At 46.7% G+C, this 25,510-nt stretch overlaps 1 protein-coding gene across 1 annotated transcript in view; it reads left to right on the forward strand.

Moving 5' to 3' along the window:
- Positions 1-130: 130 nt before the first annotated feature.
- Positions 131-25,510, forward strand: part of KIFC1 (kinesin family member C1) — a gene marked incomplete in the record, with an annotated part of 26,842 nt that continues 1,462 nt past the window's right edge. Inside the window, 15 exon segments of the mRNA XM_056539374.1 lie at positions 131-264; positions 5,776-5,886; positions 8,827-8,938; positions 9,760-9,810; positions 10,969-11,001; positions 12,848-13,052; positions 14,451-14,628; positions 16,201-16,368; positions 16,446-16,568; positions 16,656-16,772; positions 16,853-17,026; positions 19,470-19,637; positions 21,327-21,465; positions 22,865-23,004; positions 23,381-23,454. Coding sequence (XP_056395349.1) covers positions 5,785-5,886; positions 8,827-8,938; positions 9,760-9,810; positions 10,969-11,001; positions 12,848-13,052; positions 14,451-14,628; positions 16,201-16,368; positions 16,446-16,568; positions 16,656-16,772; positions 16,853-17,026; positions 19,470-19,637; positions 21,327-21,465; positions 22,865-23,004; positions 23,381-23,454 — 1,784 coding nt within the window.

The following is a 25,510-nucleotide window of genomic DNA, read 5'->3' on the forward strand; positions in this document are numbered from 1 at the left end:
CCACACAAGTTCGGTCTCTGCTACCAGAAACCAAACACTAGAGCGTCTGCGATATCCCCGCCCATCGTGATGTCCTTCGCTTTCATTGGTTGGCAGAATTGCTCCTTGGCGTCTTATTTTGAAGGAGCGGCCAATCGCGTGCGGCCTGCCGCTGGGGCTGCGCTCTGATTGGTCGGTCGTACTAGGCGGGACTTTTAGGGACTAACCGTCGCTCGGTTTGAATTGAAACAGAAGGGAGTTACGGGCGGCGAGCGGACGGTGCAGGTAGGTGTCGGGGAACGAGCGGTGTATGGCAGCTATACACATATATAGCGAGTATTGTGCGGTTCTGTCACTTATCCGCACCGTGTGCATGTGCGCATAGCCGTGACAGCAACTTAAAAACAGTCATGCTGGTATTTGTAGTCCGCACACCTGCGTATTCCAGTATTTCCCAACTACTGTGCCTCCAGCTGTTGCAAAACTACAACTCCCAGCATGCCCGGACAGCCAAAGGCTGTCCGGGCATGCTGGGAGTTGTAGTTTTGCAACAGCTGGAGGCACGCTGGTTGGGAAACGCACATAACTACTACTTTATTACCTCTGCGCGAAAGCGAGAAATTGTCATCACGTTTGACCCCTTAGACAACAAGATAGTGGGTGTACGTTACAGCTCCCGGGAGATAACTCTGATCCCGACCTCCTGAGCGCTTCTTCTGTTTCGCTACAGGTGCCGGCTTCTATAGAAAGTCTATGGCTCTGCTATTAAGTGGAGACTGGGGGGGGAAGGGAAGAGTACGGTGGGGGAATGAGCACCCAGACCCCCCAAATCACTGATCAAAAACTTTTGACTTGTCTGTGTGACGTGACAGCGTACACTTTAAAGTAGCGGTCTCCAATCTGAGCCCCCCCCCCCCCCCCGTGCCGCTGACCTCCCACTCTGCCGCTGACCTCCCACTCTGCCGCTGACCTCCCACTCTGCCGCTGACCTCCCACTCTGCCGCTGACCTCCCACTCTGCCGCTGACCTCCCACTCTGCCGCTGATCTGACCTCCCACTCTGCCGCTGATCTGACCTCCCACTCTGCCGCTGATCTGACCTCCCACCTGGCTTGTGTCTCCCGTTGCGCTCCGGCAGGCTCAGGTGAGGTCTCAGCCCGTCTGACAAGTGACGTCCTCTGCTCCCTGATTTAAATGGGCGCTGTCAAATATAAAATAAAAACTTTTTATATGTCGTACATCTTGGCAAAACAAAAGTTTTTGTAATATACTTCTTAAAAAAAAAAAAAAAAAAACACATTTTATTAAAGAAAACTGCCTTTGAAAATCCCACCACTAGGGGTCCCCATACCTCCTAGGACACGGATGAGTATGAGGGTGTCCAAGGGTCATGGACACGAGATGGCTGATTGACAAGACTTCAGGAGGAACACATCCTGTAACACAGAATTTTACCAAACGTGTCTCCAGCTGTTGCAAAATTACAACTCCAAGCATGCCTGGACAGTCTAAGAATATCTGGGCTTGCTGGGAGTTGTGGTTTTGCACGCAACTGAAAGAAACACTGCTGTAAAGAGTTATCCAAACACCGTACCTCCAACTATTCCAGAACTACAAGTCCCAGCATAACAGGACTGGCAAAGGATGATACACAGGAAACTATATACATTTAGCACTAAACCTTTGCACGAATTTAGGAAGATCTAAGTTATAAACTCACCATATTGTCTTTGGTGGTAGAGTACAGGCAATCTCCAGTAATCATTTGTGTGTGTGAGAAGCATAAAACCAGAGAGGAAATGAGCAGTGAGTCAGCAGAGTGAGGGGGAGGAGTCCTCACAATTCAGGCAAGAGAATGACACGCCCCCTCCCTTTGACAAGATGGAAAATCGGGAGCTCATTATTACGGATCAATGGATACACACAGGAGCAATCGCCATTGGCGATTGCTCCTGTGCGTATCCATTGATCCGTAATAAAGAGCTCCTGATTTTACCTAAACATTACGCTTCCCGTCAAACTACCTTTTTTTTATTATTATTATTTATTTCTTTTAGATTAACGGCCGTCATTTTGACAGGGCACATCAGGCAACAGCCGATCCCGTTGGACCCTATTATAGTCATTGGGGTCCGTCGGGCACAGCTGTTTTTCAGCTTGAGTAGCGGGAGAAAAAGATGCCCCAAGCTAGGGCTGGGCGGTATGTCCAAATATGTGTATCACGGTATTTTTGTAACTTATGGCGGTTCCACGGTATATAACGGTATTTATCAGCCCAGCGCTGCTGTGTGCCCATCGGGGTAAATACTCACATGTCACCCGCAAGCGGTGCCCTCCTCGTCCTCCTGTTTGCTGCGGCCGCCGGCGCTGACACTCTATACTGTACGCTGTATCACTATGTCTGGGCGGCAAGAGATAAACAAAATAAACTTTAACTCACCTTCCCTGTTGGTCCGGACCTGCTTCCCAGGGAATGGAACGTCGGAGAGCCGTCAGCCTATCACCGGCCGAGGCAGGACATCGCTGTGGCTGGTGATAGGCTGACGGCTCTCCGACGTTCCATTCCCTGGGAAGCAGGTCCGGACCAACAGGGAAGGTGAGTTAAAGTTTATTTTGTTTATCTTTTGCCGCCCAGACATAGTAATACAGCGTACAGTATAGAGTGTCAGCGCCGGTGCATTGCCGTAGAATGAGATTTGCCATAGAATGAGATGCTCCGCCTCCATCCCATCCTATTGGCTCTCTCTTGTCACGTGACATATTTAAACGTCACGCATTGATGCGCACAGCAGTGTCAGTTTGGCTATAGGGAGAGGATCTCCTCTCCCTGTGATAGCTGAAGCTGTACGGAGCTCTCATGGCCTCTGTGGCCCGACAGAAGTTCACACGTGTACGCAGCTCATACGGCTGCCTCATATACATTTACTGTTGATCCACAGCGCTATGGGGATCCCGATGCCCGATGGCGCTGTCATCAGTGTGCGTCCCTGCGAGCGCCCCACGCCCGCAGCTCTACTCCCCGTCCCCCACCCCCCGCAGCTCTACTCCCCGTCCCGTTAACGCTCAGGGAGCAGGGAACAGAAAGTAGAGCATCGGGCGCAGGTAAAGTATTCGCGTAGTGCTGCGCATGCACAGTACTATTTTAGAGCTGCGCATGCACTGCTCTACTTTCTGTTCCCCGCTCCCTGAGCGTTAACGGGACGGGGAGTAGAGCTGCGGGCGGAGGACGGGGAGTAGAGCTGCGGGCGTGGGGCGCTCGCGGGGACGCACACTGATGACAGCGCCATCGGGCATAGGGATCCCGATAGCGCTGTGGATCAACAGTAAATGTATATGAGGCAGCCGTATGAGCTGCGTACATGTGTGAACTTCTGTCGGGCCACAGAGGCCATGAGAGCTCCGTACAGCTTCAGCTATCACAGCGAGAGGAGATCCTCTCCCTATAGCCAAACTGACACTGCTGTGCGCATCGATGCGTGATGTTTAAATATGTCACGTGACAAGAGAGAGCCAATAGGATGTGATGGAGGTGGACCATCTCATTCTATGGCAAATCTCATTCCACGGCAATGCACCGGCGGCCGCAGCAAACAGGAGGACAAGGAGAGCACCGCTTGCGGGTGACATGTGAGTATTTACCCCGATTGGGGCAGCGCAGCGCTGGGCTAATAATTAATTGGGGGGGGCAGAACAGTGCTCGCGGGTCACATAGAAGATTTGTAAATTACTTCTATTAAAAAATCTTAATCCTTCCAGTACTTATTAGCTGCTGAATACTACAGAGGAAATTATTTTCTTTTTGGAACACACAGCTCTCTGCTGACATCATGACCACAGTGCTCTCTGCTGACATCTCTGTCCATTTTAGGAACTGTCCAGAATAGGAGAAAATCCCCATAGCAAACATATGCTGCTCTGGACAGTTCCTAAAATGGAGTTTTCCACACGAGTACTACTTTAAGAACAGTTAGCAAGGGCGGCTGCTTCTACAGGACACATAGGGACTCCCACCGACATACTAATGTCTCGCGGCACCCAGTTTTGACAACCCGGCCCGATTGGGGGTTTGTCGCATAGATCTACGCAGTATAACAATCAGCAACACATTTAAAAAGTTACTATCTTAATAGAAAAGAAGAAAAAACACTTGACATGTGTCCAAAAGTTTGGGATCACTTCGGGGCTCAGTGCTTGTTAGTACATTGACATCTGAGGAGATATCCCTTATTGACAGGTGACCTCTAGACCCCAAAAGTTATGATCGCACCGGGTCTCGCTCCTGGCCAGCTGCCAGATACCACAGTTTCTTTGCATAGATTTACTGTATATATTGAAAAGGTCAGATTTGATTAACAAAAACGTTCCCGGCTTAGGCTGCGTTCACTCGGCCGTCTAGACCCGTCCTGTTCTTCTCCTGTCAGAAATAAAAACAGACTTTAAAAAAAAAAAAGATAAGACAATAACGGATGAAAACAGATGTTATCTCCTTGGATCCGTTATTGTTCGGTTAATAAACCAAAAAACGGATGCAAACGGATGACATTAAAGGGGTTATCAGGGAAAAAACTATTTTTTTTATATATATATATCAACTGGCTCCTATTACTTCTATTTAAAAAAAATCTTAATCCTTTCGGTACTTATGAGCTGCTGAAGTTGAGTTGTTCTTTTCTGTCTAAGTGCTCTCTGATGACACCTGTCTAAGGAACTGTCCAAAGTAGAAGCAAATCCCCATAGCAAACCTCTTCTACTCTGTGCAGTTCCCGAGACAAGCAGAGGTGTCATCAGAGAGCTCTGTTACCAGATGAAAAAGATCAACTCAACTTCAGCAGCTGGTAATTATTGGAAGGATTAAGATTTTTTAATAGAAGTAATTTACAAATCTTCATCAGATTTGATGTCAGTTGGGCTTTAGATGATAGTCAACCTTTTTGTTCTATTCACACAGCAGAATTTCAGCCTCAAATTAAAGCCCATAGTCTTCTATGGGATTCCGCACTCCCATTCACACTTCGTGTGAATGGGAGTGCGGAATCCCATAGAAGTCTATGGGCTTTAAAGGAGATTTGTAATGTGCACTTTTTATAATCCCCTGTGCCCGGGCTGCAAAAAGTAACAAAACAAACTTTAACTCAACCCGTTGCGCCGTTATCGGTGTTCAATTCTCCGGTGCCGTTCTTCTTCTTGGGGACGGTGACTCAAACTGTGCTCATCGTATCGCCGGCCGCATCAATGTCCCGCCTCGGCCGGTGATAGGCTGAGTGCACTGTCATGTAACGAACCCGGGCAGCAGGGAGAAGATGGGGCCCAGGCTCCTTACATGACAGTGCACTCAGCCTATCACCGGCCGAGGCGGGACATCGCTGCGGCCAGCGATACGCTGAGCACAGTATTACTCATCGAGTCCAGGAAGAAGACCGGCACTGAAGGATTGAACGCAGATAACAGGGGAACATAGGAAGGTGAGTTAACGTTCGTTTTGTTACTTTTTGCATTGCGGACACAGGGGATTATAAAAAAAAAAAAAAAAAAAAAAAAAAAAATGTTAAAAAAATGCCCGCTACAGATCTCTTTTAATTTGAGGCGGAATTCCGACGTGTGAATAGACCCAAGCAGTAGTCACAGTTAACTCTCATCAGTCACAGCAGTCATTTGGTAAGCCTGTACGGTCACATGACATAATCTTCTCATCACTGCAGCTTCTGATGATGGACGTCTCTTCCTCAGGAGAGGGCAGTCTCTGTGTAGTCTCTGCCCTTAGCCACGTGTCTGATGTGTTCTGTCTCTTCCCTTTTAGGATCTGATCATGGAGAACGAGAAGAAGCAGCACCTGAACATGTCCCGTCTGCCTGTCCCCCCGAGCAGGAAGAGGCTTCTATGTGATGAGAACCAGGAGCAGTCATCCAGGGTACAGAGCGAGCTGGGGGTGTGTGTTCTGGTATCTTCTTACACTGAATTGTCCCTTTATTAGAGACCCCCATGCAGGAGCAGGTTGGGCCTTTTTTGGCCTCAGAACTGCTGCACTTCATCGAGGCTTAAAGGGGAACACTAGTGGAAAACTTTTTTTTTTTTAATCCACTGGTGCCAGGAAGATAAACAGATTTGTAAATGACTTCTATAAAAAAAAATCCTTACCCTTCCAGTACTTTTTAGCAGCTGTATGCTACAGAGGAAATTCTTCTCTTTTTGAATTTCTTTTTTGTCTTGTCCACAGTGCTCTCTGCTGACACTTCTGTCCGTGTCAGGAACTGCCCAGAGCAGAAGAAAATCCTCATTGCAAACCTATGCTGCTCTGGACAGTTCCTGACACGGACAGAGGTGTCTGCAGAGAGCACTGTGGACAAGACAAAAAAGAAATTCAAAAAGAGAAGAATTTCCTCTGTAGCATACAGCTGCTAAAAAGAATTGGAAGGGTAAACATTTTTTAATTGAAGTCCTTTTCAAATCTGTTTAACTTGGCACCAGTTGATTTAAAAATAAATAAATGTTTTCCACCGGAGTACCCCTTTAAATTCCACTAGTTGGTCAAACCAAACAGATCTGCAGGAATATCAGCCCATCTGGACAAGATTGTTTATTGGCGTTCTTGCCTGCTATATTAGTCCTGATATGTTCTTAAAGGGGTATTCCAGGAAAAAAATCAACTGGCTCCAGAAAGTTAAACAGATTTGTAAATGACTTCCATTAAAAAATCTTAATCCTTTCAGTACTTATGACCTTCTGAAGTTAAGGTTGTTCTTTTCTGTCTAAGTGATCTCTGATGACACCTGTCCCGGGAAACGCCCAGTTAAGAAGCAAATCCCCATAGCAAACCTCTTCTAAACTGGGTGTTTCCTGAGACAGGTGTCATCAGAGAGCACTTAGACAGAAAAGAACAACCTTAACTTCAGAAGCTCATAAGTACTGAAAGGATTAAGATTTTTTTAATGGAAGTAATTTACAAATCTGTTTAACTTTCTGGAGCCAGTTGATATATAAAAAAAAGTTTTTTCCTGGAATACCCCTTTAAAGAAGCTATGCAGTATAAATAAACATATCCCTTATCCGCTGGGACCCCCCCCCATAATCTCCACTCATAAATGGAGGAAAGTTGAGCACTGCACAAGGCTGTGGATGGAGGGGGAGCACCAGGCACGGCCTTGTGCCATGGTAGACACACACCATCCATGCATAGAGCAGGGGCACCTGGCGGTAGATCGCAGGGGTCCCAGAGTGGTCGGACCCCGCACAATCTCAAACTTATCCTGTATACTGCAGATAGGGGATTCGTTTTATAATGCCGGCCTACTCCTTTAATCATCCGTTCTATTGCATCCCAGACATGGAGAACTATCATCTTCCTGGATCCAAGCGATGACTATACGACCCCTGTGGATTGTGCATTGTCCTGTCTGCAGCCATGAAGGGAGGAACTTTACTGCCTTAAAGGGGTACTCTGGTGGAAAACTTTTTTTTATTTTTATTTTTTTGTTTTTTAATCAACTGGTGCCAGAAAGTTAAACAGATTTGTAAATTACTTCTATTAAAAAATCTACAGAGCAGCATATGTTTGCTATGGGGATTTTCTCCTACTCTGGACAGTTCCTAAAATGGACAGAGATGTCAGCAGAGAGCACTGTGCTCGTGATGTCAGCAGAGAGCTCTGTGTTCCAAAAAGAAAATAATTTCCTCTGTAGTATTCAGCAGCTAATAAGTACTGGAAGGATTAAGATTTTTTAATAGAAGTGATTTACAAATCTGTTTAACTTTCTGGCACCAGTTGATTTAAATAAAAAAAAAAAAAATGTTTTCCACCGGAGTACCCCTTTAATGTTTAGATAAGCCCTACTGTCCTAACATCTATCCACAGATTTCAGAGGAGCAAAGGTGCACCAAGAAAACATTCCCTACACCGCTACTTCTCAAACAACATGATCTGTTCACAGCTGACTGAAGGGGTCAATAGGTTAAAGGGGTACTCCGCTGCTCAGCATTCGGCACAAAATGTTCCGGAAGCTTAGAGCCGGCGCCGGGGACTCGTGACGTCACGGTCCACCCCCTCAATGCAAGTCTATGGGAAGGGGCGTGGCGGTCGCCACGCCCCTTCCCATAGACTTGCATTGAGGGGGTAGACCGTGACATCACAAGGGGACAGGGCCGAGACATCAAGAGTCCCCATTTTGTTCTGAAAGCTGAGCAGCGGAGTAGCCCTTTAATGCTGCTTGCACCAAATTCTGATGGAGGGTGATGGCTGCAGAGTTCTGAATCTCTCACTGGGCCATGATTCTCTACTGCTCCTGCAGTCTGGCCTTACTTTGACCCTTGGACACAATGGCGCTGGAGCTGGTCGTCTCCTGTTAGGCTGGGTTCACACTGCGGAATCTCCGGGCAGAATTTCTGCCGGAGATCGAGCCGGCGGCACTAGGACCGCATGTACTGTATTGCCGTCCCCATAGATGGCAATGCATTTCTGAGCAGATCTCTCAAAAGATCCACCCAGAAATGCATTGCCGTCTATGGGGACGACAATGCAATCCGCATGGTCCTAGTGCCGCCGGCTCAGAAAATTCTGCCTGGAGATTCCGCAGTGTAATCCCAGCCTTCTAATCATTTCCTATGGAGCAGTGAGTTTGTTGGGTCGGACATGTTGGTTGGACACCAGCCTCGTATCTGTCCGATCCACAGAAAACTGATCACTAGATTTTATTTTGTGCCCTGGGGTCACTTAATAAATGTGGATCCTCCATGAGGGGGCAGTGGGCTCTAATAAAGGGGCTGTTCAGTGTATTTTACTCTTCTCTTTATCAGGTCTCCACCCCGGTGTGTACAGGTACAGGTTAAGGTGATCTGTCTTGTTTCCTCTTTTCAGAAGCGTCTGAGGGTGTCTTCAGGGGACCCACCTGTACGAGTTGCGGCGAGCATCGCCACATCCAGACCCCGTGTTGCGCCGGCTGTTGCCCTTCCTAAACCACAAGTGATTGGTAAGTAAAGGAAAGCTAGACTCTGGGTCTTGTGAGACTACAACACCCAGCATGCCTGGTAGGGATCGACTGATTATCGGTATGGCCGATAGTATCGGCCAATAATCACGATTTTGAGCATTATCTGTATCAGCAATTACCTTGCCGATAATGGCCAGCACCGCCCCCGCCTCACCTCGACCTCCGCAACCGACCCACCGCACCGCGTCGCACCCCCCCCCCCCCCCACACACGTAGTGCTGGGCGGTATACCGGTATGAACCGGATACCGTGTTTTTTTCTCCCACGGTATGGATTTTTGCCCATACCGCTATACCGGTCGGGCCCCTCCCCCACCCTCCGAGTCAATAAAAAAAATTAAACTTACCCGTAATGGGGGTGTTGAGGCACTCCAGCTGTTGCAAAACTACAACTCCCAGCATGCCTGGACAGCCAACGGCTGTCCGGGCATGCTGGGAGTAGTAGTTTTGCAACAGCTGGAGGCACCCCTAGGCGCGGCGGGGGGAGCGGTGGCGGTGATAGGTCTCAGGTCCCCCGGACAGGCAGGGGGAGAGAAGCGGGTGGCGGCGGCGGTCTATGGCACCGCAAAAGCCACTGCAGTGCATTGATTTAAAGCGCCCGCTGGGGGGATAATTAGCCGATAACTTATACCAGAATATCGGTATAAATTATCGGCTATCGGCCCTAACCTCCACCGATTATCGGTTTCGGCCCTAAAAAAAACGATATCGGTCGATCCCTAATGCCTGGACAACCAGCGGCTTTAAACTAATGGTAACCCGCTTAGATTGTGCTTGTATAATTTATTCTCTGGTTTGCAGGTCGACAGTCTCTTCAGGTCCTGCAAACGAAGAACAGGATGACCACCGCAGGTAACTGGGATGAATGAGAACAATGAGGGGGATTTATCAAAACCTGTGGGGAGGGAAGGTGCCCATAGCATCCAATCAGATTGCTTTTTTAATCTTTATAAAGGCCTCTGGAAAGAGAGTACCTATCACGATATGTTTGCTATGGGGATTTTCTCCTACTCTGGACAGTTCTTTAAATGGACAGAGATGTCAGCAGAGAGCACTGTGCTCGTGATTCAACAGAAAGATCTGTGTTCCAAAAAAGAAAAGAATTTCCTCTGCAGTATTCAGCAGCTAATAAGTACTGGAAGGATTAAGATTTTTTTAATAGAAGTAATTTACAAATCTGTTTAACTTTCTGGCACCAGTTTTCCACTGGAGTACCTCTTTAATGTTTAGATAAGCCCTACTGTACAAACATCTAAACTCTCCCAACTCCACCCCCCCCCCCCCCCCCCACCCCCATCTGTTCCTGACTCTCACTGACACTATCCCTGTGTTTTTTATTTTTTTTTCCACTATTCAAAACCCCCTCTTTCTATCTGATCTATTGTCTTCTTGGCTGCTCATTCAGCTGTCCTAGTGTGAGGGAGGAAGGGGGGCGTGACCCAGCATAGAGCATGTGCATTACAAGTGCATGTGCAGAGAGAAGAAAGATCGGAGCTCAGATAGTAAAAATGAATGAGGGCATGCTGTAAGGCAGAGTCATGAGTATGCCCTGCTATGTCTGACTGACAGGCAGGGAGCAGTGCTGAGCTTGTCTGTGTCCTGGCTGCAGTCTGAGATTTAGGACTCCAGCATGAGTCTGACTGAAATCTATATTAAAAAAAAAAAGAGGCTTGCGGACAGGACTGGTAGGGAGACCCCTAGTGGTCATTTTTTCAAAGTGGAAAATTAAATAGAAAGAAGAATATTTTTTAATAACATGTTATTGGAAAATTATTCTGCATACATTAATCTATAATATATCAAAAGTTTTTCTGATGAAAGGTGAAACCCTTTAAAGAAGTGATCATCTGACTTGTTGCTTTGAGCAACTGGTCAACTTTTCCTCTGCACAGTTTTGATTATTCTCCCCCAGTGTCCGTACTCTGCGCATCCACCTTACTTTTATTTAACGTTGTACAATATTATAAACAGTATAAATAATTTTTACTTTATTTTTTTTCCCCCTTCCAGCAGTTCCTACCAAACCTAAAGTCCCAGCACCAGGTAAGTGTGCACAAGATCGAGTATCGTCCTGTAAAGGGAATTTTATCTATTTATTGCTCAGTCTACTTAATGTGGAACTACAATGTTGTTTTAGTGTCAGTATACACTTTTTACCCCTAGAGGACTCGGGGTTTAAATATATCAGGTAAATGCAGGAGCTGTAATCGCTTCATAGGCTTTCAACAGCTGGGGACCCGCTGCTATAGGTGGACATCACTCTGATGCCCACCATTTACCCTTTAGGTCTGTGTTTCCCAACCAGGGTGCCTCCAGCTGTTGCAAAACTACAACTCCTAGCATGCCCGGACAGCCGACGGCTGTCCGGGCATGCTGGGAGTTGTAGTTTTGCAACAGCTGGAGGCACCCTGGTTGGGAAACACTGCTTGAGATGCTGGGATCAGACTCATCGGCCCACCCACAGCGCGACCGGAGGTCCCTTTACCTGCTCTCTGTGCTGCTCTGCTGCCATCCAATTATACTATACAAGTGGAATACTGATATTACCGATCAGTGCTATGGCTAGGCATAGCAATGGAAAGATTTCTATAAATAGTCCCCTGTGGGTCTAAAGTTTTTGAAAATGTGAATAAGCCCCTCACCTATTAAAAAAGTTAAAGGGGTATTCCTGCCTCTTACGTCTTATCCCCTATCCAAAGGATAGGGGATAAAATGTATGATCGCAGGGGTCCCACCGAATGGACCCCCGCTCTCGGTGCAGCCCCCGACATTCTTTGCCGGGCACTGACCCTTAAGACGTGATGTCACGGCCACGCCCCACATGATGTCACAGCCATGCCACCTCCATTCATGTCTATGGGAGGGAGCGTGAAGGCCGTCACGCCCCCTCCCATAGACATGAATGGAGGGGGCGTGGCTGTGACTTTTCATCTCTGACTCAGTGCCCGGCACAGAATGCCGGGAGCTGCACAGAGATTGCGGGGGTCCCAGTGTACCAGGATACCCCTTTAATTACCCCATTTTCCTATTTTTCCCAAAACCAAAATAAACATCTTCAGTATCACCGTGTGTAGAAATGTCCGACCTATTAAAAAAAATAGCATTATTGGTCTTGTACAGTGAATGGTGCAAACAAAAAATACCAGAAGTCCACAATTGTGTGGGGGGGGGGGGGGGGGGGTTTAAAGGGTCACTCCAGTGGAAAACTTTTTTTTTTTTATATATATTTTTTTTTTATGAACTGGTGCCAGAAAGTTAAACAGATTTGTAAATGACTTCTATTAAATAATCTTTACCCGTCCAGTACGTTTTAGCAGCTGTATGCTACAGAGGAAATTCTTTTCTTTTTGAATTTCTTTTTTTTTTTTTTTTTTTTTTTTTGTCTTGTCCAAAGTGCTCTCTGCTGACACCTGATGCCCGTATCAGGAAGTGTCTAGAGTAGGAGAAAATCCCCATAGCAAACCTCTGCTGCTCTGGACAGAGGTGTCAGCAGAGAGCACTGTGGACAAGACAATAAAGAAAGTCAAAAATAACAGATTTTCCTCTGTAGCAAACAGCTGCTAATTAGTACTGGAAGGGTGAAGATTTTTTTATTTAAGTCACTTACAAATCTGTTTAATTTTCTGGCTCCACTTGCCTTATAAAATCCTTAAAAAAAAAAAAAAAAAAAATGTTTTCCACCGTAGTACCCCTTTAAACCTCCCGGCAGCTCCACAGTCCGCTCAGCACTTCTTATAATTCTGTAGACCACACACTATAGCAGCAGGCTATGGAGCTACAGAGTTGCTGGGAGTTTTAAATGTGTGTATCCTGCCACCCCTACTACATTGTAGTTACACCTTCGGCTGAATACTTACCTATGAGGTGTGTTGTGTTCTCACTCATCCAGCAGCCGCTTCAGGAGCCAACAAGAAGCGCGCGGCCTGGGATCTGAAGGGACAAGTGAACGACATGAAGGACAAGGTCACAAATTACAAAGGCAAAGTGCAGTCACTGTCTGGGGAAAACGCACAACTGCTGAGCACCAAGGAGCAGCTCCAGAAACAAGTCACCCTGCTGAGCGGCCGCAACTCTGATCTCAGCCAGAAGCTGTGGTGAGTGCCGGCATTTATCTTAGACTAGGGTCACATTGCCGTTTGCATCCTACCCGTTTTGTTCTTGAGCCGAACGGACCCCGAAACTGGTCAGATGCCAACGACTACTTCCGGTTCCCAACAGACCCCATTCACTTGCATCTGGTCCGTCTGTGAGGCCGGGTTCACACCACGTTTTTGCAATACAGTTCCCGTATACATTTATAATTTGAAAACCGTACGGAACCGTATTGAAAACCGTACGCATTGACTCTCCATTGTAAACCGTACGCCAAAAGATCATCCGGTTGTGTCTGTTTTGCATCCTGTACGGTTTTGACATTTTTTTTTCCTGTACTCAATACCGTACCCTACCACTGTTTTTGGTCCGGGTGAAAAACTGTATTGAAACGTATACTTTTTTTTTTTTTTTTTAACATGGGAGTCAATGGGAACGGTACAGAACCGTATGTGCGCACAGTTCCATCCTTTTTTCACCATACGGTTTTTGACTTTGCACAGTTTTTTTCTTGGAATTTCAATCAAACAAGTGAAACTTTATTCATAATGGAGTGAAAAGTTAAAAACGTATAAGTTTTTTTTTTTCTTAAAAAAACGGATGCAACCGAACATCATTTTTAAAACCGTATACGGATTAAAATTTGTACACACGTTTTGATACAGTTTAGTCCTGTTTTGAGAAATCCGTTTTTCATTCAAAAACCTGATACGGGAACTGTATTGCAAAAATGTGGTGTGAACCCAGCCTGATCCGGTAAATTTACAGGAGACCTTTCTGGCACCATTTGATTTATTAAAAATATATAAATAAATTAATTAATTAATTAATAAAAAATAAAAAAAAAGCTTCCCTTTTAAGCTTCATAAGAGAGGTTATCTGTGTTTATAGGAGCACAGGAGCTTGGACGGCCATTGGTTAGAGCGGGACATGTCCTGCTGCGATTAGATAGGTAATGCAGTGTTACCCAACCAGTGTATACAGCTGTTGGAAAACTACAACTCCCAGCATGCCCGTACAGCCAAAGGCGTTGTAGTTTTTGTTTTGCAACAGCTGGAGGCACACTGGATAGGAAATACTCAAGTAATGTAATAACTGCATCAGGGATCAAACGGTGCGGACATCTTGGGGTGACTTCACAGGTAGGATAGTATTACTGTGTGCACCTAGAAGAGTGTGCTGCTGGGAAATGTAGTTTCCTATTGGTAGCATGGGAGCGATAGCAAGATTGTTCATCCTGTATGTAGGCGGCACACATGGGAGGATAGAGCAGCTAGATTGGAGTAAGTGCATATAGGCACGGTATTAATTGTGAGATCACTCAGCTTTCCTATCCGTTCCGTATCAGCCGGGTTTTTCTCTTTTTGACCCCTTGTTCTTTATATTCTTCCCGTATTTAGCTCAGTGGAATCCAATCTGCAGGCCGAGCAGAGTAAGCGGTCAGACTGCGAAAAAGAGGCGCAGCGGCTCAGGGAACTTTGCCAGAGATTGGAGTCTGAACTGGCTTCAGAAAAAGAAGCGGTGCAGGAGCTGAGGGCGACCAGTCAGAGCTTGACACAGCAGCTGAAGGACAAGGAGGTAAGATGAATGCACATGATCACGTTGCCCCTTCATCTATGGCGGTGGTCTTCAACCTGCGCACCTCCAGATGTTGCAAAACTACAACTCCCAGCATGCCCGGACAGCCGTTGGCTGTCCGGGCATGCTGGGAGTTGTAGTTTTGCAACATCTGGAGGTCCGCAGGTTGAAGACCACTGATCTATAGGATCATTTGGTGCCTATTCCATCAGCCCTCCCCTCACCACATTCCCCTTTTTTTGGTTAAAGATTACCTGTCGCCAAATAAAACTTTTAATATAGAGTTCCTTGTGTAATTAGCAGACACTTTTCCATTAACTTTCTATTAAAATTATCAGTTTAAAATGTAATATAAAAACAGCCACTAGGTGGTGCTGTTCTGTTCCCTGCCGAAATTAATACAGTGTGTTCGGTCTCCTCCCAGCCTGGCAGGAGTCCAAACTCAGGAAGTGTTTCTCTGAACGGAGCTTGATTGTCAGCTGCACAAAAAGTGAAGGCTGCACAGACTGAAACCTGCAGGAGAGCCTCACTGATAGCAATACAGACTGAAACATGCACAGAGGTTGAGGTCTTCTATTCATCACAATGCTGCAACCATGTGAGGGCGGAAGTGGTCCCCCAGCAGGCTTCAGTGATGTCATGCCTTCTGGGAAACGCCCACTTTCTCCTGCTGGGAGTAATTAGCAGACACTTTTCCATTTACTTTCTTTTAAAATTATCAGCATAAATATGTTTAAAATGTAATATAAAAAAAACGGCCACTAGGTAGTGCTGTTCTCTTCCCTGCCGCAATACATACAGTGTGTTCGGTCTCTGGCCTGGCAGGTGTCCAAACTCGGGAAGCGTTTCTCTACACGTAGCTTGATTGTCAGCTGCACAAAAAGTGAAAGCTCCACAGATTCTCACAGAAAGCTGCACAGACTGAAACCTGCAGGAGAGCCTCACTGATAGCAACACAGACTGAAACATGCACAGAACTTGAGGTCTTCTATTCATTACAGTGCTGCAACCATGTGAGGGTGGAAGTGGTCCCCTAACAGGCTTCATTGATGTCCTGCCTGCTGGGAAACGCCCAATTTCTTCTGCTGGGAGACACTGTGTAGTTAGCAGATACTTTCCTATTTACTTTCTTTTCAAATTATCAGCATAAATATGTTTAAAATGTAATATAAAAATGTCCAAAACTCAGGAAGTGTTTCTCTGCACGGAGCTTGATTGTCAGCTGCACAAAAAGTGAAAGCTTCACAGATTCTCACAGAAAGCTGCACAGGCTGAAACCTGCAGGAGAGCCTCACTCCTAGCAACACAGACCTAAACATGCACAGAGCCTGAGGTCTTCTGTTCATCACAATTCTGCAACCATGTGAGGGCGGAAGTGGTCCTCCAGCAGGCTTCAGTGATGTCATGCCTGCTGGTAAATGCCCACGTTCTCCTGCTGGGAGATTGCACTATGTGAGCAAGAAGATGCACAGCTTGTTAAAGGGCCGGAGGAGTATTAGGAGTAGTTAGGGAGCATAGCCTGAGTTAGTTTAGAAAAGTTTATATGGTGACCGATACTTTTTAAATTTGTAGGGTCGGGTGATTTGCTTGGAGGGAGAGAATTCCAGACTGCACACCCTGGTCCGAGAGCAAAGCAAGGAGATCAATGATCTGAAATGTCGCATAGCAGACCAGGACACACAGATATACACATTGGAAACGGAGCGGAGGAGACTACACAACACCGTGCAGGAGCTGAAGGTAGGTGGTCCCGGTCAGTCCGCTGCAGCCACATCTATGATGACCCGACCTAACGTTTACGCTTTATCCCTTTCCAGGGAAACATTCGCGTCTTCTGCAGAGTCCGGCCAACCCTGCCGTCTGAGAAGGCTTCAACTGCAGGAAATATTGTGTTCCCTCCTGGAGAGGAGAAGGCCATAGTCTTATCTAAGACTGAGGAGGTAAGCGATCTACCGAAACATGTCTAGACAACATTGTGGAGCCTTCTGTGTTATTTCATTTATTGACTTTATTTTGATCACATTCAGTCTCACATCGGTCGGGATAAGAGTCAATCCGTGAAATACGACTTTAATTTCGACTGCATTTTTCCACCCAGCGCCAGTCAGGCCACAGTATTCGAGGAGATCTCATTGCTGGTTCAGGTCAGTCATGCCGCTGTGTGTTCTGCTTGTGGGTTGGTTCTGTGGTTCTGGTACTTACACTTGGCTTTCTCCTCTTTTAGTCCGCCTTGGATGGGTACCCAGTGTGTATTTTTGCGTACGGTCAGACAGGCAGTGGGAAGACATATACCATGGAGGGCCCAGACAACATCACTATGGACACCGTGGGGATGATCCCCAGAGCGATCAGCCAGATCTTCAGCAGCGCAGAAGAGCTGAAGTCTAAAGGCTGGCAGGTAAGTGTGGTCTGTGAGGCCCCTATGAATGACTAAAGCAAATGGCAGATTTTCTCTTATAAGGATGATTCTAATAATAATTATAATTTATTATTTATATCATATTAATTTTGTACTCTTAATTTTTATTTCCATAATTAACCTAATTTGAGGACAGTTTAAAAAAAATTATACTAGGGATCAACTGATATTGATTTTTTTAGGGCCGATACCGATAATCTGTGGACTTTGAGGCCGATAACTTATACCGATAATCCGATATAAATTATCGGCTATTTTTCAACACAGACGCCCTCCCCCTGGTCCAGCAGAAGCCGCTGCAGATCAATGATTTAAAGCGGGCGCTTTAAATCAATGAACTGCAGCGGCTTTGGTGGGGCCAGAGACCGCCGCCGCCACCCGCTTCTCTCCCCCTGCCTGTCCTGAGTCCAACCACCGCCGCTGTGGTTACTTCTATTTAAAAATCTTAATCCTTCCTGTTAGGGATGTCCCGATACCATTCTGGCGCTGTTTACCGTATGATATGTGGGTCCTTGTTGTGTACAATGGAGGCGGCTGCTGTAGTATGAGACAAGATTTCTCTCTTCTCCATTGGGCAGAACAGGGATTTTGCATTGGCGGCGAGACTGATGACCACATGGTGAGCAGCGGTAGAAACCGGGTCACCTGACCTATCTACCTATAAATTCAAGTTAGTGCAGGTGTCTCTGCTGTAAGATTGTCTTTAATAGTAGGTAGTATCCCCTTGCAGACATTAGCAGCAGCCCCCTGGCAGTCATTAGTAGCTGCCCCCCCCTGTAGACATAAGTAGCAGCCCCCCTTAAGACACTGGGGCCCCCCCCCTTTAGACAGCAGCTGGGCCCCCCCCCCCCCCCCCCTTTAGACAGCAGCAGGGCCCCCCCCCTTTAGACAGCAGCAGGCCCCCCCCCCCCCCCCCCCCCCCTTTAGACAGCACCACCCCCCCCCCCCCCCCCCCCTGCTGCCCTGTTCTCCCGTCGGCAGCAGAGCGGCACCAGGTATCGGGCATGGTATCGGGGACATTAAACGAGTCCCCGATACCATGCAAATGGCTAGTATCAACCCCAATACCAGTATCGGGACATCCCTACTTCCAGTACTTATGAGCTGCTTTTTGCTCCACAGGACGTTCTTTTCTTTTTGAATTTCCTTTCTGTCTGACCACAGTGCTCTCTGCTGACACTGTCCATTTTAGGAACTGTCCAGAGTAGGAGGAAATCCCCATTGCAAACCTCTCTTGCTCTGGACAGTTCCTGATATGGATAGAGGTGTCAGCAGAGAGCACTGTTGTCAAAAAGAAAAGAACTTCCTGTGGAGCAAATAGAAGCTGATAAGTACTAGAAGAATTAGGATTTTTAAATATAAGTAATTTACAAATCTGTTTAACTTTCTGGCACCAGTTGATTTAAAAAAAAAAAATAAAATAATAAGGTTTTCCAGGGGAGTACCCCTTTAACACTCTGTCAACAATTTTGAGCAATCAGATCTGCTGACAGTCCTGTACAGAGGTCGGGGACAGGAGCCATACCTGGTGTTTTGGTGGTAACATTTGCATGACAAAAGCAAAACACTGTTATTGTAGAGTCACACGTTCCGTATTTTGCTGCTGCATATTTTCCTACCCGTTGTAACAATCAACTGCAGAAAATACGCAGCAAAATACGGCACGTGACCCTACCCTTAGGGTATATTCACATGTGCAGAATCTGCCGCAGATTTGATGCAGTGTTTAATCCTTTAGATACATCAGATCTTGTATGTGCGAATGTACTATTAGGGTAGGGTCACAGGCGCCATATTTGCTGCTGCGTATTTTCTTAACCGTTAAAGCCAATGGGTATTCAAATCAGCTGAAGAAAATACGCTCTCTGCTGACCTCTGCTGTCGGTTTTAGGAACTGTCCAGAGTAGGAGAAAATCCCCATAGCAAACATATGCTGCTCTGGACAGTTCCTAAAACGGACAGAGAGGTCAGCAGAGAGCACTGTGGTCACGATGTCAGAGGAAATGCATTTCTTTTTTGGATTTCTCTTTAGTATACAGCCCCTAAAAAGTACTGGAAGGATTAAGATTTTTTTAATAGAAGTGATTTACAAATCTGTTTAACTTTCTGGCCCCAGTTGATAAAAAAAAAAAAAAAAATAAAGTTTTCCACGGGAGTACCCTTTTAACACTTATGCTTAGTACCTGACCGATTAAACCTTGTAATGTCTTAGGACAGTGGTCTCTAAACTGTAGACCTCCAGATGTTGCCAAACTACAACTCCCAGCATGCCCGGACAGCCAACGGCTGTCCGGGCATGCTGGGAGTTGTAGTTTGGCAACATCTGAACGTCCACGTTTTATAGACCACTGCCTTAGGACATGTCATGGCTTATAATTCTTAGACACTGATCAGCTGATCTTCTTCTACTTTCTCTTTACAGTATAAGTTCAAGGCTAGTTTCCTAGAGATCTACAACGAATCCCTGAGAGATCTGCTAGTTAACCGACCGGACAAGAAGCTGGAGTACGACATCCGCAAGGTCAATTCATCCAGCAGTGAGGTCTACGTCACCAATCTGCGCTATGTGGACGTTTCCAGCGTTGAAGAGGTAAGACAGACACTAACACAGCGAATCCCGCTCACTTGTAGTATAGTGGGTGTATTGCTTTAAATGGGCACCGTCATTAAAACTAATTTTTGCTCTTGCACTCCTTATGGTAAAAAAAAATTTTTTCCAATGTACTTGGTTTAAAAAAGAAAAAAGAAAAGAAAAATGAAGTTTTCTATGTTTTAATTGTGTTTAAAAAAGCTGCCACTAGATGTCTCCCTACTTGTCCAGTATCAATCCAAATTACCCATAAGGTGTTTCCCAGGAATAATAGATCAACTCTCAATTTCCCATTTGGGCTTTCGCCCTCACGGGACTAATTTCCCAAACTAGGGAACCCTATAATCTTAAAAACTTATCTTTTATTGTTATCTTTATTAAATGGTTTTAATTAGTCAAAAATTGCGAGGAACCAAAAATATGATGTGTATTTAAAAGTACAAACATTGGATCAGTTAAAGGGGTTGTCCGGTGAAAACCTTTTTATTTATTTATTTATTTATTTATTTTTTTTAAATCAACTGGTGCCAGAAAATTAAACAGATTTGTAAATTACTTCTATTAAAAAAATCTTAATCCTTCCTGTACTTATTAGCTGCTGTATGCTACAGAGGAACATTCTTTTCTTTTTGAAACACAGAGCTCTCTGCTGACATCATGAGCACAGTGCTCTCTGCTGACATCTCTGTCCAATTTAGGAACTGTCCAGAACAGCATATGTTTGCTATGGGGATTTCCTTTTACTCTGGACAGTTCCTAAAATGGACAGAGATGTCAGCAGAGAGCACCGTGCTTGTGATGTCAGCAGAGAGCTTTGTGTTCCAAAAAGAAAAGAATTTCGTCTGTAGTATTCAGCAGCTAATAGGTACTGGAAGGATTAAGATTTTTTTTAATAGAAGTAATTTACAAATCTGTTTAACTCTCTGGCACCAGTTGATTTAAAAAAAAAAAAGTTTTTTACCGGAGTACCCCTTTAAGTATTGATACTCACTCCCATTTGCAAATTATATTAGATTCTGGTTGAATGTGTAACTCCCAGCTAGGGTGTAACTTTTAATTCCATTCAGGATATTTCTAATTACATCCAACCATATTGTTTATCTGATTTTGCTGATCCTGATGCTGATGTTTAAAACATCATGCACTGATACCCCAAGCCCCCCCACCACCACCACCCCAGACGTTTCGCCGTCTGTAACTGGCTTTATCAAGGGTCGAGGTGCTAATGGCCTAATGGCTAATTCCCTTCTTGTCCAGAGCACATTTCCCCCCCCATCTCTTGCACAGACTTTGGACTCCTGCTGTCCTGGCAGAAGTCAAAACACAGGAAATGCAGTCTGGAATGCGCTGTGTGAGTGTGTGTGTGCAGCCTTAGCCAGTCATAGCTCATCTCACACTGAACTGCTCTGGGCTGTGTGTAGCAGAGTGAGGGAGGAAGTTCTCCCCTGTATGGCTTCAGATGATGTCACGTCTGCTGGGGAACGCCCCTTCCCAGTCTGTGATTCTGACTGAGACTAAGAAAATACAGAGCGATATCAGGGTAGAAAACTAAAAAACAATAAAAATAAAGGCCGGGGGTGGTTTATCATGATGGGGGGGCAGTGACCTGGGAGGATTATAAAATTTAACAAGATCATGAGAGGTTCTCTTTAAGGTTTACTCAAATATGCCTTTATTTCTATTTATTAGGTGCATGAGCTTCTCCAGACGGCAAAAACGAACCGATCCGTGGCCAAAACCGCCCTCAACGACCGGTCGTCTCGTAGCCACAGCGTGTTCCAGCTGAAAATCGAGGGAGAGAACAGCATCAGAGATGTACGGACGTCGTGTAAGTCCGCGTTCCGGAGCTCTGCTTGCTTTTGTTCAGGACAGGTGTGCTGTTATGGGCCCATACATGGTACAGGGTCTGGAATGCTGTCAGGCCCCATATGCTAATTTGGCCTGTACTTTTTTTGGACAAATCTAAACCTGACTGTATATTTCTGCTGACAGCTATCATTCTTGATATCCACATACATGTGCACGCTCAGCTCAGCCGAGCATGCATGTGTTCTGGAAAGGGGAGAGCGGAGAAAAGCTGCCACCAGAAGGATGTGATGAGTTGAAATTCAACATACGTACCTCATACTCCTTCTACTCAACAGGGGGCAGTCTGGAGCTCCCTATACATTCGATCACTGTGCTTCCAGTTGTTGCAAAAACTACAACTCCCAGCATGCCCGGACAGCCTTTGGCTGTCCGGGCATGCTGGGAGTTGTAGTTTTGCAACAGCTGGAGGCAAACCAGTTGGGGAACACTGCTTTAGGTGGTCAGCTGACCTCAATTAATTCGACAAGATCTCAGAGGTCCTAAGTCTCCTGTCAAATAGAGCAGCGTTCACACTTGTGCACTGCCGCTTATCTCCGTGATGTGCAAACATGGCTGCTGCAATGGGAGACTCCAGAGCCCCATTTTTAGGAGATAAGGGATAAAATTTGTTGATGTGCCATCCCTTGTCTCCCTACCTGTCATCCTCCTATATTTGACTTTTTCACAATTTTTAAAGGGGTTCTCCACCATAAGGTGATTTTAGTATGTACCTGGCAGACAGTAATGGACATGCTTAGGAAGCATCTGCGCTTGTCTTGGGGCTAAATGGCTATGCTGTGAGATTACCATAACACTGTGGCTAGCTTTTAGCTTTTTCTGCACTGGTATTTCCTGTTTGAGTTTTCTTCTTTGACTACAAATCCCATAATTCCATTTTCCTCCCTCCCTCACATCAGCCACCCCACCCATTGAAACATAAATGAGCTGCATCCATTCAAAAGACCTGTGGTTTTCAATCAGGGTGCCAACAGCTGTTGCATTAGTTGCAGATTGATCTCTCTCCCACCAAGCGATCCCTCCACCCATTGGAGCAGACAGGCTCCCTGTCATCAGCTGACTAGTGATGTCAGGTCTCGGCCGCATTGCAACCTGGGAAAAATCTGAGACAACAGTCATTTTGTATGCTGGGGAAAAATAAATATTGGGGCGAAAATCACATAAGAATTGTGAGCTAACCGTCACACACAGGTACAGACACTATATTATGGACTACACTAACTTTACAGCCCCTGTAGCATAGTCAAATAAAAAAAATATTCCTGTAATACCCCTTTAAGGCCGTGTGTGTTCTGGATGTGATCTGTATTAGGGCGAAACGTTTGATTCCTGTCCTGAACTTCTTTGCTTTCTGCCCTCAGCCGTCCTCAGCCTGATCGACCTTGCAGGGAGTGAGCGTCTCGACCGATCGCTGTCCACAGGAGACCGACTAAAGGAGACCCAGAGCATTAACACATCACTGTCCACACTGGGAATGGTCATTACGTCACTATGCAACAAGGTGATCGCATGTCTGTCCAATTTATAGAAGATGTAGAAGTTGTCTCTATGTTAAAGGGGTACTCCGCTGCTCAGCATTTGAAACAAACTGTTCCAAACTATGGAGCCTGTGTCGGGTGCTCGTGACGTCATTGCCCCGCCCCCACATGACATAACGCCCCACCGCCTCAATGCAAGTCTATGGGAGGGGGCGTGACAAGTCACGCCCCCTCCCATAGACTTGCATTGAGGGGCGGGGTGTGACATTATGAGGGGGCGGGGCTATGACGTCACGAGCTGCCGACTACAGCGTTCGGAGCAGTTTGTCCAAACGCTGAGCTGCGGAGTACCCCTTTTTAATGCCACAATCTGATGTGTCATATTTCTTCTATCGGCAGGATGCACATATACCGTATCGGATAGTAAACTTGACATACCTGCTGCAGAACAGCCTCGGGGGGAACTCCAAAGTGTAAGTCTTGTATGAATGATGTTATGGTGTGGAGAAGCCCCGAGGGTTCTGGGTACAGTCCTGTTAGAGAACCTGTCATCAAACCATATTCTCTAAACTAACTCAGATTATCTTCCCTAACCACTCCTAACACCCCTCCTGCCCTAAAACTATTTTATGAACTTGTGTAACTTACCTTTCCCATTGCTTACATCGCTCTTCATTGGGGACACAGATACTGATGGTATAGGCTCTTGCCACTAGGAGGCGCTGACACTAGGAATAGAAGTCGGGTCCTCCCTGGCAGGATATACCTGCCCACTGGAAGTGAGGTCATCAGTTTCAGCTAGTGTCAGTAGGAGGCGACACAGGAGCTCCCCAGACCTGGACTTTATTATTTTCTAGTAAGGGCGGTTCAGTTAGGTCTTTTTCTCCCTTTTGTTTCCTTTTTTCAGGTGGGGGTTCTGGAGCATGGTGCTACCTGTGCCCCCCCCATATGCGACAAAGGGGCACAGACATAGAGTATGTACTGTTAACCCCTTCTCGCCAGCGCCTGGAGGTACCCTGGGTCCGGGTCCCCACTGCCCCTGCTCGCCCCGCTATCTTTGCCTGGTGTGATGCAGTGTAGGTATAAGCTGGTTGAAGACGCCTGAGGGGAGTATGAAGAAGATGGAGTCTGTTGGTGAGTATGTCTAACGTCTCTCCCCCCCCCCCCCCTTTTCTCCCCCTCCCCCTTTTCTCCCCTTTCCCCAGCGCCGGCTCCTCAGCCGCCATTACACGTGGCTGTGCTGGGCTATCCTTGTGTCCTCCTGGTCACGCTACCGGCAGCCCCATCTGCAGCTTTCCCCACGTTGGTTTGCTAGGGGTTTGGTTGTGACACACCATTGGTGCTGAGTCTCTTTCATACTGCGGATTTGGATGTCTGTGATTCCTTTCGTGTGCGATCTTGGTTCCTCACTACTGTCGAGAGGTATCCATGTCTGTGTCCCTGTGTATGTTAGGTCCCTCAGCACGTGTAGAGCCCACCTTCCCTTCTGTCGGTGGGGTGTGCTTTGGACCTTCCTGTAATCTTTGTTTCCACAGGTCTGCGGCGGTCTAGTATCTCTGTTCTGACATGGGGCCTGGTGGGGCGTCACAGACAGTTCAGCGCCCCCCCTTATGCCTCCAGGTATCTTCCTGGATTCCTGTGCAGGGTGGCTCAGGCTCCTGCTCTGTTGCCTTACACACGACTAGACTGGCTCTGTTGGTGCCCATCTGGCCCGGGGTTTCACCCCCGATGGTGTGTTCCTCTAAATGCTGTTGGTTGCTGGGTGTGTGCTTCTTCCTTGCATTTATCGTCACGTAGTTGGATCTTTGCCCAGCCGGTGTCCAGGATTCCGATCCCTCTGGGGACACAAATTGGCTCCTCAATATGTTCTCGCAGAGTCCTGGGGGCTTCGTCCACCCAGTACTTTGTCCTTTGCCGCAGGGTGACATTCCCCGGCTTCTACAGGTACACTTTGGCAATCCTCCTTCCATGGGGATCAGGGGGTTTGGCAGGGTCAGTGCCTGAGTTTCATCTCTCCCTGTTTTCCCCTCCATTAGGGGGATTATTTCACTGGGCACTTTCTACTGCCGAGAAGGAGCCATCTCTCTGTTCCCACTATATAGGTGCGGTATCTGGCTGGGCCCTTGTTTTTCGCTGAAAGCATTCGGGAGGGCTGTGCACGGTCACCCTGTGTGATTACTGGACACTAGTGCAGCCTGGCTCTCCCCCTGTTTCTTGGTTATATACTGCTGTTCATGCAGCCGCAGCAGCCCCCTCTGTAGGGGGGTTTATCCAGTCATGTGTGGATCGGTGACAGCTGGTCTGGCCTCCGTCTGTTTTTTGGGTCCTGCCATTGCTCTTCTACCCCTCAACACAATCTCCCTAGTAGATTCCCGGATCCGGTGGGAGATTTGAAAACCCAGTGTGTTGCTGCAGTACAAAATGTGACAAGGGGGGGGGGGGGAGAATGTGACAAGGGGGGGGGGGGGGGGGAGAATGTGATATGGGGGGGGGGAGAATGTGACAAGGGGGGGGAGAATGTGACAAGGA

Source organism: Hyla sarda, chromosome 9 (assembly GCF_029499605.1).
Source record: "Hyla sarda isolate aHylSar1 chromosome 9, aHylSar1.hap1, whole genome shotgun sequence".
In the NCBI taxonomy this organism is placed as follows: Eukaryota; Metazoa; Chordata; class Amphibia; order Anura; family Hylidae; genus Hyla; species Hyla sarda.